This window comes from Thalia democratica, chromosome 1, assembly GCF_965202585.1.
Source record: "Thalia democratica chromosome 1, ktThaDemo2.hap1.1, whole genome shotgun sequence".
Taxonomy (NCBI): Eukaryota; Metazoa; Chordata; class Thaliacea; order Salpida; family Salpidae; genus Thalia; species Thalia democratica.
In genome coordinates this window covers 70,126,943-70,140,356 of record NC_139165.1, presented here as the reverse complement: position 1 = coordinate 70,140,356, position 13,414 = coordinate 70,126,943, and the positions used below count along the sequence as shown (strand labels likewise).

The 13,414-nt window shown below is 26.5% G+C and overlaps 1 protein-coding gene across 2 annotated transcripts; it reads left to right on the top strand.

Moving 5' to 3' along the window:
• Positions 1-800: 800 nt before the first annotated feature.
• Positions 801-7,449, top strand: LOC145831487 (43 kDa receptor-associated protein of the synapse-like). Of its 2 annotated transcripts, XM_082938772.1 has the most exons (9): positions 801-874; positions 2,261-2,503; positions 2,623-2,774; positions 3,479-3,770; positions 4,035-4,175; positions 4,579-4,800; positions 5,352-5,405; positions 5,865-6,067; positions 6,596-7,449. In XM_082938772.1, the coding sequence occupies exons 2-9, from the start codon at positions 2,273-2,275 to the stop codon at positions 6,666-6,668; spliced, it is 1,368 nt and encodes a 455-aa protein (XP_082794898.1). In that variant the 5' UTR covers positions 801-874; positions 2,261-2,272; the 3' UTR covers positions 6,669-7,449. The 2 variants fall into 2 exon arrangements, with proteins under 2 accessions (XP_082794898.1, XP_082794890.1); XM_082938764.1 differs by lacking the exon at positions 801-874 and having other exon boundaries at positions 1,950-2,503.
• The last annotated feature ends 5,965 nt before the right edge of the window (positions 7,450-13,414 follow it).

Sequence of the window (13,414 nt, the reverse complement as noted above, 5' to 3'; positions counted from 1 at the left end):
TTTTTTTTTTTAGCTTTTATTGAGTTGACACAGTTTTAGATTTCCATTCAAAAAATATCTCCGTTATAAGAAACTACATACTTTTAGAAAAGCTCCTTTGGGAATTGTGACCAACTTTAGATAGAGTAAAATGTTTACATTTTGTTATTTAAATCTATAGCTATTTGCTTTGTTTAGTTCTTTTAAACTATGTTTTGATATTAGTCGTTAAAAATATTGTTTTTAGTCAGTTATAAATGCGGATGTAGTTTTATAATTTCGAATGAAGCAAGCTTTTTGTTATAAAATCTACTTTTATTCATATTTTCAAATCCGTTTACTGACATACGTGTTAGATTATATTACTTAGTTTTTTAAATGTAAAATAACCACGTACTTAAATCAAAGTTAGTTAACTTTAAAACCGTTATGGTTTTTTACACTTGTATCAGTAAATATAAACAATCACAGTAAAATAAATTTAAGTAGTTAGTTTTGGTATTTTGATATAATTTAATTTATAACACATTTTGATACTAAAAGTAAATTAAAAGTTATCGAAAAAAACTACCACAACAACTAGCTATTTTAAATTAAGTTTTAAAGTTTTTACAAGCTTATAAGATAATGCGAGAAAAAATCAAACCAATTAAATCTGATATTTAAGTTACTCTAATATTACTATGATTTTTAACAGGCTTTATAAATGATGATAAGAAATAAATTTGCAGTTTATTGAACTTTTAAAAGCTTTTCAAATACTATCCAATAGTTTTTAAATACAAATTGGTTTTTAAGCCTTATTGATCTATAAATGTTAAGTTTATGGCATACTCTTATATCTATAGTATAGTTTTTTCTCTCGTTGATAAGTATTCCTATTATGATTTGACAGGTTTTTAAAAAGAACATTATTTTTAACTAAAGTTTTTAAACTCTTAATTTATTTAAAAGAACTCTATGTGTTTTAACATAACAAATAAAATATAATTTGTTAAGTAAGAATTTATTCATGGTTACAATACAAAGAGTCTTAAAAACTGTAAGATGTTAGATAAGACAACATTTTTGAAATTGTTATTTGATATTTTTTTACCTTTTCTAAAGTTTTTATAGTGTCTTAATTTGAGTTTAAGTAGAGGTTTGAAAGATGTAGATTTTTCTCATTATCATTATAAAATCTAAGTTGCTGTTACAAAAAAAATAATTAGTAGTTTAAGTATAAAAATGTTACTACAGTAATTTGTTTAAATGTTGATAAAACCTTTTTACATTAAAAGTGTATGCTTTATTATGTTGTTGATCTCTGACATACAACTTTTTAATTGTTTAAGTATATTTTGTTACTTTAAACATATAACCTAGTTTAGAACTGGGTTTCCCAAACGTTTTGTAAATTTACCTGTTAGCTAGATCGCCCACTTTTTGCCCCACGTAAAAAAAATAAGCAATTATGAATAAAATTACTTTTATCTGACTACTTTAAATATAATCAAACCTTGTACATTTATCTTTGTATATATTTTAGTAGTATTAATGTATTGAAATACACAGTTTTGTTTTAATTTACAGGGTAATGTAAAACTATTTTAGTATTTCATTAACAATAAGTATCTAAAAATCTATTATTAGCGACCTGAAAATTGTTTTTTTTTTTTTTTTTGACTAAAAAACAAGTATTTTTTAAAAAGCAAATAAGTTTTAATATTAAGCCGCTTGGTAACATGAGTGATTAGAATAATTTGTAGTCTTAATAAAAAAACATAACTTTTAAGGGTTAAATCAATTTAATAACTTCAATTTCTGAATTATTATTAATAAATCTACAAAAAACTTTTAAATAAGCTTTTGAATTTAACTTATACTTAATATACTATAATAGTAAAAAAAATTTACAACGGCTTTGAATTTAAGCTAGCCAATATAATTTTTATGATAAATAGATTTATTAAAATATCATTTTCAAAAGTTACACTATTGAATTGAAAATAACTATTTTTAATGATTTTAATTCAGTAATAAAGTATTTGTTTTATTTTTATACTCAATGTGAGGAAATAAAAACTGAGCAGTATCGTACTTTGATAACATATATGCAAAGGAAAAGTTGTCAACTAATTTTGAATTAGCCCTTTATTTTTTTCCTTCTACTTTTAATCGCTTACTAACCTGTTAACCGCCAAAAGTAAGGTGACATTACCTAATTTGGAAAACCCTGGTTTAGTTCTACTAAAATATAACCTAATTCATGCCGCGAATAAAAACAACCTTAATATTGCAGTTTACATTCAGCATGGGCTCTTATATTTCACAACTAAAACTGGAAGTCGCTGAAGAAGAACAGCACTTAAGCGAGTTCGACAAACTAAAACTTCAAAGTTTTGTCGACAATGCAACCGGTGAGCCACAATCGCAACTGCAAAACTGCTTGCGGCACTTCAAACGGCACTACTCCGACCCGCACTCCCAGTGGAGGCTGCTGGACGAAGCTGTGGCGTTGTTCTCCGATAAGGGAAGAGACCAGGTAAGTTAGTAGTGCTTGAAAACTCACTGTACTATTGTTAACTATTGAGCTTTAATTTTTTTCACAAAAAATAGAAGATAAAACCTTTTGTATGAAATCAAAGGTTATAATAAATTTAGGTTGTCATCTGCTTCGCAGCAAAGCAAATTGAGCTCGCATACAGCCTGATAGCAGGAAAGAACAACAATGCTGGAAATAGAAACGAGGAAGTTAAGCAAGCGAGCGAAGACCAACAAAGAATGATTTCTAAAAGTTATCTTACTTTGTCTTTGTCAGTCTTTATTTTTGTTTTTTTAACAGTCCAGAGTATAATTTATTAGCTAATAGTTTTTTAAACTTCTTTTATGCAACAGCTAAATTCTAAAAGCCTTACTTCTATTAGAATCCTTGCTAGTAATACTTTTCAAAAAATTTATTAAAGAAATTTTCTTAGTGGCTCAAAAAAAAAACAATAGTGACTTTTAGTTACACGTTTAGTTAATCCAAATGTAATTTTTTTAAATGTATACAGCTCTATAGTTCTAATTTTATTTGTTTTTAACTAGGTCTAAAGGTCTAAAAAAATTAATAGTCTATTTTAATAATTTTAATAGATTTTAAGTTTTTTAAAATTTCAAACAAATTTCTTAGCTAAAATTTTAGTTAAAAAGTTGTAAAGGTGATGCAAAATTTCCAGTAGTATATCAAATTTCTAATAGTTCTTTTAAAGTTTTTCTAAAACCGACTATAAAAATGCTATTTGCTGATAAATATGTATACTTAAATCAAATACATTACAAATTACTTTCGCATATATGTAGGGGACGTGAATTGAATGAGTAAAGCTAAATTTTAGTTAAAAAACATTATTTTAGTTTTCATCTTACAAACATAAAAGAGAACTGCGTTATTCAAAAGCATGTTTTCTAACTTAAGTTAAAAAAAATTAGCAATTTTTTTGAACTGGAATTTATTACAAGTCAATCTTCTTTACAGATCAAATGAGCACATTTCTAAGTTTAAAATTTGCATACAGTATGCTGAAAAGGCAATCAGTTGCTTGCAATCAACAAAAGAGCTCAGCTTAAGCAAGGAAAGCGAAGCGCTGATTTTGCAGGCAATAATTTTAAGGGGTAGAGGAAATCTTGGCTTGAGTAAATTTCGCGAAGCTCTCCAAGATTTTGAACACTGTTTATCGCGTCTAACACAGCGTTGTGATTGGATGTTGAAAATTCAAAGTCTAAACTCATTGGCTGAGCTGTACCTTCAGTTACGTGATCCAGAAAAGGTTAACCATTTTTTCGGTTCACGTTTGTTTTTTTAAAATACAAGTTCTAAGTAATATTGTAAACATAATAATTAATATATAATTTTGCTTATTATTTATTTTTGTTTTTTTAATATATATAATATCATAATTTAGTAACGATTTCCTCTAATCATGAGCACAAGTTGAGTTTAGCTTTAGTGTATACTATAAAATATTATCAGGTAGTCTATTTTTTTTTATTTTTAGTACAAAAACATATTTTCACTTTTATACTGTCAATAGGCTTTGTTTTTCTCCATGAAAGCATTGGAAATAGCAACGGAAAGCTTCGCCGACTCATACACTCTGACAACGTGCCAGCTTTCTTTAGCTGAGGCTTATAGGAAAGTTGGAAAGAATACCGAAGCCATCACTATTTCAGAGGTGAATCTAGGCTATTTTATTTTTGATAATCGTAAACATCGCCTAAAATAATTTCTATTTTTGTTTTTTGTTTTGTAGCTTGTTGCACGAGTTCATATTTACTTGTGGAGAAAATATTTAAAAAAAAAATTTTTCTTTTACATAATACGTAGAAAGTTATAAAACCAAAAAGTTATTGATTTTGGAAAAAGCTTGTGGTTTTGTTGTACTTTTTCACTCAATAGCTCCTTATTCATATATAAACTAGATTACAAAAAAACTTAGATTTTATAGTTTTATTGAGCGAAAAAATGTTAAACACGAAGAAAAAATTTAAATGATTTATTAAATGAAACATACTTACAAAACTATTTACAATATAGTATTTTAATTTCAGTCTTAAATGTTTATCAATAAACAATAGAGTTCAATGCAATACGCACTTGAAGTAGAAAACAGGAGGCTGCAAGCGTACGCGATGTTGTGCTTCGCTGACGTTCATCGGTGCAACCATGACAACCACAAAGCGTTGCCAAGGTACGATACAGCTGGTTCACTGATGGTTGAAATTGGTGACAAGTATGGTCTTACACTCGTCCATGTCGGAAGGGGGAAGACTCTTGCTAAAAATAAAAAATATGAACAGGTAGGATTAAAACTTAAGTCAGTAGAAGGATATATTTAACTATATTTTTTGACTTTAAATCTTTTAAAAGTATTTTTTTTAAACATTAAATTTTTACACAGCTTAGATATATCGGGATTTCTTGTATATCTGATATAATGATGAGGTTTATTGTTATTTTTATGAGTTAAGATTAGTTATACAAAGACAAAAATTTAAAATTATCCTTTTATATATAGTTTTTATTTATAAACAATTATTTTAAATATTAAAATTAAGTTGTTGTTTTAATATTTTAGCTTTGCTACTAATGCTAATATAAAAATAAACGTATTAGTTTAACATGGTTTTTACTAACAAATTAGTTTTTAAATTAACCTGTTTGTCTAATTTACTCTTGATTTTTTATTTGATTGTATAAGTTAATAAAAAAAATTAATTGAATAAAACATATACTTTCTCACCTTGAATTTATACACTGCTGTACTAGTATTTAGTTTATACTTGCCGAAATTACTCACTTTATACTAAGTTTAAACGAAATATTAGCAAATCTAATAACTATTTCAAAGGCATTGAACCAGCTTACACAAGGACTGGAACTTGCAAACAGTATTAATAACAAAGTAAGTTTAATAAATGATCAAGATATTTAAAACAGTTATTCATAGTTTTCTGTTTACAATTTTATTATTTCTTAAAAGAATGTCAAAAGTAAACTTATTTTACCCTCGTTGAAACTAGAAACAAATAGAATCTTAAGAAGCCATCACTAATACAAGCAAAACAGTCTTTTTGCTCATTATATCATGTTTTAAGTCATAGACAACAGATTAAACTGAACCCATGGTGTATAACTCGATAACCTAAAAGTTTTTCGTACACCCAGACCCTTAGAAAAAACTTTTTGAGCGTTTTTTTTTTTTGTTAAATAAACAGTTTTTTTTTCTTTAAAAAATTTAACCTTACAACAAAAAATACTTGAAATCATTAGTTAAACAGCATTGCAAAACTTAATTTTATATTTCACTTTAAACATCTATTAGATGATAAGCAAGCTAAAAATAAATCTTTCAACTTTGCAGTGGATGAGTGTAAGAATATATGGTGAGCTTGCAGTCTTGTATCAAAGAACTTCGAACATCGTGCAAGCAAAAGCGGCCACGTTAAAATATCACCAAATTTTAGATAAATTGAATTTGTTCTGCGCAATTTGTCGGAGACCGTTTGGTGAGACTTCTTCACAAATAGAAGTCATTGAATGTTGCTCGAACTTCGTACATTTCAAGTCAGACAGTTTTCTACTAATATAATATGTAACATCTTGAAATGAAATTATTATAGCTGTTTATGACTAAAAGTCAAACGATTTTAAATAAAATTGTTAAAAAAAAATATTTTTTTGTTATTGATTAAAAGTTTATCAAATTTCAACCAACTTTAAATTACTTATTTACTTTTAAAGAAGCTAAAACACTTTAATAAGTTATGCGGGTTATAATATCCGTAACTTTTATCCTATTTTGTATGAAGCTGTTTATAGAACTGAAATTTTAGCAAAAAAAAATAAAAATAGCCTTTGTAAACAATTGTTACACTACTTAATATAAAACTAAGTTTTTTAAAACTCTGATAATTATTTTTTTGGAAAAATTTAATAACATATAGTCATTAAAACTATTTTACTGAACTTAAAATAAGTATATTTTCTTTAAAGTGAACAAAAAGTCTTATACTATCTTTATGAAATAAAAACTTATATACTGCATAAATGTTATCTATGTTAGAGTACAAATCTCAATAATATAACTTTTAGGTGTTTGTCAATGGAAAACAACGGAGCATCAAGATGTCAAAATTGTGAATCAGAATCAGTTCTAATTTCTTAAAAGTCAGAAAAATATTTCTTTTAAGTTTAAAATTATAATAATTTTCTTGCTACTTAAGCTAGGACATAAGGTACCTTGTTTGTTACGACAGCAATTCTGTATGGTCAGTTTTCTTTTGTAAAGTTTTACTTTCACATAGCTCATAGTTTTTGCAGAATTAATAACTACAACTTTTAACCCGATAAACTAACCATGACAGCTTTTAACAAATGACTTTTAAGTTTTAATAATTTATCATAAGTAACTGAGTTCACTGATGCCGTTGTAAATACACGTGCTAAAGATATTGGTTGTTTTAAAATTACTATCTGTACAAATCTTGGGTTACATGTTATGAAAAAAGATTTATACTCTTATAAATTATTTTACGGAGCAATTTTTTTCGAATAACTTGAAACTGTAAAAAATTGTATGAGAAATTCCGATTAACAAAGATTATGATGGTAATAAAAAAGTAAAAGAAAATATTAAAAGGAGATATTTCACATAAGTCAGAGCTATCAGAACTTTATGAAATATCACAATATAAATTGCCTTGCAACCTACAAACCATACAATCATTATGCGTTCTTTTATACTTTTTAAACACAATTATATTTTTAAAAAGAAATTACTTATATTTTTATTTAACAAAAAGTCTAAAGTGTTTATAAATCATAAAAAATGTTTAGTTTTTTATTCAAATATTAAAATTATCTTTTACATTTTTAAAATATTTTAAAATGATATTTCTTGTACTACTTTTTTTCTGAACATGTCTTGGTGTAAAAGTTTTTCAGCAATTTTAATAAAGTTATCTTATACGAAGTTTAGTAAAACTCGGTTAGAAACTAGATTTTAATTTTTTATGTAAATAAATTTAATCACATAAATTTTTGTTTTGTTTATTTATGTTTAGGGTTTATTACTCTATAATTTAAAAAATAATGCTTTTTAACTAGGTTTTTGAAACTTAATTTAATTTTAAGTCAAATCTGTATGAGCTAATAAAAATATTTCTTTCATATAAGAAGATAATTATGTTTAGTTACTAAAAATAATTCTTTCCGAGAAAGCAAAAAAGTTTTCCGGTTAAATAAAAGTCAGTTTTAAGTTTTTTCTATTTAATCTGAAACATACTTTTGTGATAAGTATTTTAAGTAAAAAATACTTTTGAGGATTCTTAAATAATTTATTTAAATAAAAATCTTGAACATAACATTTTTTTAATTTCCAAAAGTATTCAGAACTGTACATATTTTTTTTGACTATGTTTTGTTGCTTTTTTTTAATTTTTTTAGTTGTGGAGTAATTACTGTATCTAAATAAGATACGTTTTCATTTTATTTACTTTTTAATCACACCTGTTTTCATATTTAAAGCTAATCTTTTTTGCTGCAAAACTGAGATTTATCTCAGATTTAAAAGTTAGTCTTAATTAAAACAAATCGATGAAACATTTTTATAAGCCATTTGTTTAAATACAGTATGAAAAAAATATATACTTTATGTAAAACATTTATATATAGTTGTATCTAATAAACTAGTAGACTATTATATTTTATCTATGTTAATTACAAAAATATTTATAAACTAAAAATTTAATTTCAGTCAAAACATGAAAAAAATAACATTGGCAAAATTAAATTTGTAAAGACTAGATTATGCTAAAGACGTTTTGTTATGTTTCTTTCTACTAGAATTAAATAGTAGATAAAATGTTACATACACTTATTTTTTTACAACTTGTCTTTGCTTACTTGTCTAGATGTTTAGGGTTTATTACTCTATAATTTAAAAAATAATGCTTTTGAACTAGGTTTTTGAAACTTTATTTAATTTTAAGTCAAATCTGTATGACCTAATAAAAAGATTTCTTTCATATAAGAAGATAATTATTTTTAGTTACTAAAAATAATTCTTTCGGAGAAAACAAAAAAGTTTTCCGGTTAAGTAACTATATTTTGTGGGTAGCTGTCAAATTTGCACGAGCGTACAAAACTGCACGGAGATACTTTTGTACGAGGGGATAAAATTTTACAAGATAGAATTGCACGAAGACACTTTTGCACGAGCAGACAATTTTGCACGAGTTTTTTTTTTAATTTAATTTTTTTTTTTTTGTTTTTTACTACCACTGTTACCCCTAACCCTTACCCTCAGTCGGTAGCTTTTTTTTTTTAATTATCTTTTAGTTTTATTTATCTTTTTTTTACTGTCGTCAAAAATGTGACTCGTGCAAAATTGACCCTTAGCACAAAATTGTCTTCGTGCTATTTTGTTTCCTCGTGCAAATTTGGCTTCGTGCAACTTTGTGCACTCGTGCAATTTACTCCCCTCGTGCAATTTTGTAACCTCGTGCAATTTTGTTTTCGTGCAATTGAGACCCGTTCCCATATTTTGTAGTACAACAGCTAACTTGCACACTGTAGTACTTGCTTTCTTAATATTATGATAAGTTTCTAATCACTTGTTAATGCAAAAATTATACCAAACATGCTTATTTGTCACATTATACAATTGCACTACTGTTTCAGCATATGCCTGATGTGTTTGTTTTAAAATCTCTTTGGTAGATTATGTTTTCAATACAAAAAACTTTCAGCTGAAGTTTACGAAAAGTGTTGTCATAAAAGTGGTAAATCTGAGTATAAACAAAATTTGTGCTTCTAAAACTTTTAAAATATATTGCTTACATATTATAATAAGTAACTAAACTCGTGAATGACATACAACTATGTGGTAGTTAGAAACGTAAGCTCTGCTTAAATTCACTTTTGTCTCTTTTTTAGTTCTAGTTTGAAGAAACTGCTAGAGTTTACCTTTATACTTTATTGAAAACGTTAAAAAATCAATGCTTAAAAATTTTGGTAAAAGGACCTGGTGTATAATAAAACTTTCCGGTCATTGAGCTAAACACCAAAGTATAGAAATTCTTACTAAGCATATTTATTAATTCATCATTTACAATAGAGAATCTGCCTCAAAACTTTTGAATAACAAATACTTTTTAAAACTTTATAATTTTAAGCTAATAATAACTGGTTGTTATTTCTAGCAAAACTTTTTTAAAGCCTGAAGAATACAAATCTTGTAGAGATTTTCAACTAATTGACTTACACTTTTACAATCAAAATTTTAGGTTGTAAAAGTCTAATATTTTTTTACTACTTGAATTTACTGCAAAAAAGAAAATCTTTTAATTTGAACTGTATACAAATGCTACAGACAAAGGTTCATGTATGAAAATTATATTTATTATTATCCTTATTAATGTTAGGACAGGGGTGCGGAACCTTTATACTTTTACAATTAGGTTATAAGCTTATACACTAATAAGTTTTGGTGCTATGCACCTAATCATGTGAAGTAAGCTGCAAAATACTTAAATTGCAACTGTATATGTGCAACCATTGCCATTAGTGTTTTTTTTTTGCAGATTTATACTTATGATAGGCTCGAAGCTTCAAAACTTAATAATGTATAAACTTTAATAAACTTTAATTACTATCAGCCTGGAATCGGTTGCTCTTTAAGTACTTTTTTTACTTTTGTCTGCAGATTAGGCTTATTTTGAGCTTTCGGCAACTTTAAATTAATTTTAAGAATAAAGAGTTCTTAACATATTCTCTGTACTACAATTGTAAAAGAATACATCATCATTTAAATATATCACCTTGCAAATTTTTTGTACAATCCCTTGGTTTTAGTCAAGTCTTAATAAAACTTTATGATTTTTGGTAAAAACAGCTATCGCTAAACAAATTAACCTAGCTCAGTTTAATTTTTCCAAGATTATTTTATATATATGATATTAGGATTTAAGGATATTCCTATAATTTAATTATTGAAAAATATATATTTAAAAAAAAATTGTTTTACATTTTTATAATACATTTAAACGTACGTATTTACTTCAGTAAAGAAGGTATTAACCTTAAACGATTGCTTTGCTTAGATATTTAAAGCAAACTGCAGCTCGTCCATTAAAAGTTTTTGATTCAAGACGTGATTTTTAACCTAAAAAAATTGTTGCACCAAAAGTTAGTTTACGACTTTTCATAAATTTACAATTTTTTTATATTTTGCTTGTGAGTAAACTGTGCTGGGATGACTATTTTGAACTTATTTTATACACATTAACTCTTATATGTTTAAAGTTTTGTATAAATTCCCGCAAAAGATATTTATTTTCTAATGATGCCGGCAAAGAAATTGTTAAGTAAACTTTGCCCGATCTCCTTAAAGATTACATACAGATCTGTAGCTTTAAATGTTCTTTTTTTTTAATTGTTCTAAAGCTGCTAGAAACAAAAATTTCTGAATATGTTGGCTGGTTCTAACCAAAAATTTCTTGCTAAAGTAATTTTTGGTGATACTCTTATCTCCGCAGCAGAGTGGTAACGTTGTTATGTTAACTGAATATTCAATAAACATTGTTTAGTTTAACATAAAATATCGTCCTCGAGTAGTTGACTAGCTTTATGCTGGTTGAGTTATGGCAGCTAAGCTTCAGCGTCTGATAATCTGGCAAAGACGCCAGCAAAATTTTCTTGCCCTCGATGTATTTATTGACTAGGAGATGTCTTGAGATAATCAAATAGTTAAGTTTAAAAGTTTTAATAAACAATCATTTTTGTATGTGTTTTATACTCTATTTTTTAGCATTAAACAATGAATATTAAAGAATAAATTTATTACAATTTTATTTTAATGTTATTGTACGACATTTTTGGACCTAATATACATTCCATTCAAAAAATTAAAATGGGATGAAGGTAGTCTTCCTCTTTTGATTTTAAAGACCGGACAGGATTGAATTTTAGATAAATATAAATAAAAATGGTAAGAACCATTAAAAAAATCAGTCACAGTCTTTTACAACCACTTAGAATAGATCTTTTGTTTTTTCAAAAACAAACATTTTCAATTCTGTAGAAAACAAAAAAATATACTAGCAACTTATTCAAATAGAATTTCTATTTGAATAAGTTGCTAGTATATTTTTTTGTTTTCTACAGAATTGAAAATGTTTGTTTTTTAATAAACGAAAGATCTATTCTAAGTGGTTGTAAAAGACTGTGACTGATTTTTTTAATGGTTCTTACCATTTTTATTTCCATTCAAAAAAGGTATTATTAAAAAGCCCGGTTCGCAACTTTTTTTGGGGTAAATCTAACCAATCGAATTGAAAAGTTACCACCTCTTATTTAATGCTTTTATAAAAGGTACATTGCTTAAGTACTAACTAAATAATGAGAAATTAAATCAGATACAAAGTACGTGAAAAGGAGTTAGACCTTATTTTTCTTCTATGGTATTTCAGTTTTGGTCAAAAGTTATCATAATATAACATTGCATAATTATTTTAAAAATATTTGGTAGTTTAATATAATTTGACCACAGCTGGTATTAACCTATTAATTATGAATTTTTGCCTGTGTTTCGAGCTGCCCTTGCATTCTATTTGATACCGTGATTCTATTGATATAATCAGTTTAGTAAAAAAAGTTCCCAATGCTATTGTTTGATGGAGAAATTCTGAATACCTGTGTTTTAATACTTATATCACACATTTAAAACGGGGTTTCCAAATGTATTGTAATAACTAGTAAGGCGACGATAAGCAAACATGTAACAAAGGGGAGCTACAATGAACAGCACTAAGAAAACTCTAGTTTAGAGAACCTAAATAATATTTGCATTGTTTAGAAACTAAGATCTATTTACATACCGGATTTTCTCAATTTTACACTATTAACTGAATTCTAATCTTTTGGACTCGGTAATAACTAGTTTGGACTCATTTTAACCCAAAATCAGATTATGATCAAACTATTAAAACGAACAATGCTTTTTTTTTTGCATGAAGAAAACCTATCTAAATTCATAAAAACAACACAAGTAAAATGTTGAGCGTTTGTAATGTTGCAGAATAAGTACTTCGGAAAATTGTAATGGTATGTAATTATAGTAGGTTTAAGAAAGTTTGTTTTTTCGTTGCTACCAAACAAATATATTTAATGAATAAAACAACGCTCAACTTTGTATTTGCTCTTAGCCGCTACAATAAATCATGTGGTTTGGTTAGTTTATAGTAATTATGCTTCTTTATTAACATGACAATCTAATACTTTTTCATACGAAGCGTTTTAAATAAAACAGCATTGGTAAACTTTTAATGTTCTTTGATAGGGCTCGACAACTTATCTAGTCGGTGGACCCGATAAGGCAGCGTTAAATACTAACAGACGATGTTTGTTCGACATTTTAACCTTTGGAAGGACGTTTCTAGAGAAGCTCTTCATTCACCAGTTAATATTAAGTATTACAGTATTTAATCACTTTACTTTCACTTGTGTTATTAGAACTGGTTTACTGTTCTGAGCATTTGAAATTAATACTATACAAAACCAATTACGTTACAGAATATATGATTTTAAAAACTTATTGAGTTCATGTAGCTGCTCATAACTAATCTTTATTGGTTTGTAATTAAAGCACAGTCGGGTATTTCTTTTTTCATTAACTGAACCGGATTCTGAATCCCCGGCTAGGTACCAATTTTGTGGATCTTATGATTACTACAAAAACATATGTTCTATCATCTTAAATTAAAAGCTTTTCAACACTTTCGGCTTAAATTTAGAAGAAACGAAGTCATTGTCTAATAGAATAGTGAATTATTGGAACAAAATTAGACTTATATACTTTACCACACTTAAATTTTAATAATCTGAAAATGCAAGCATAATTTTTTTCAATCA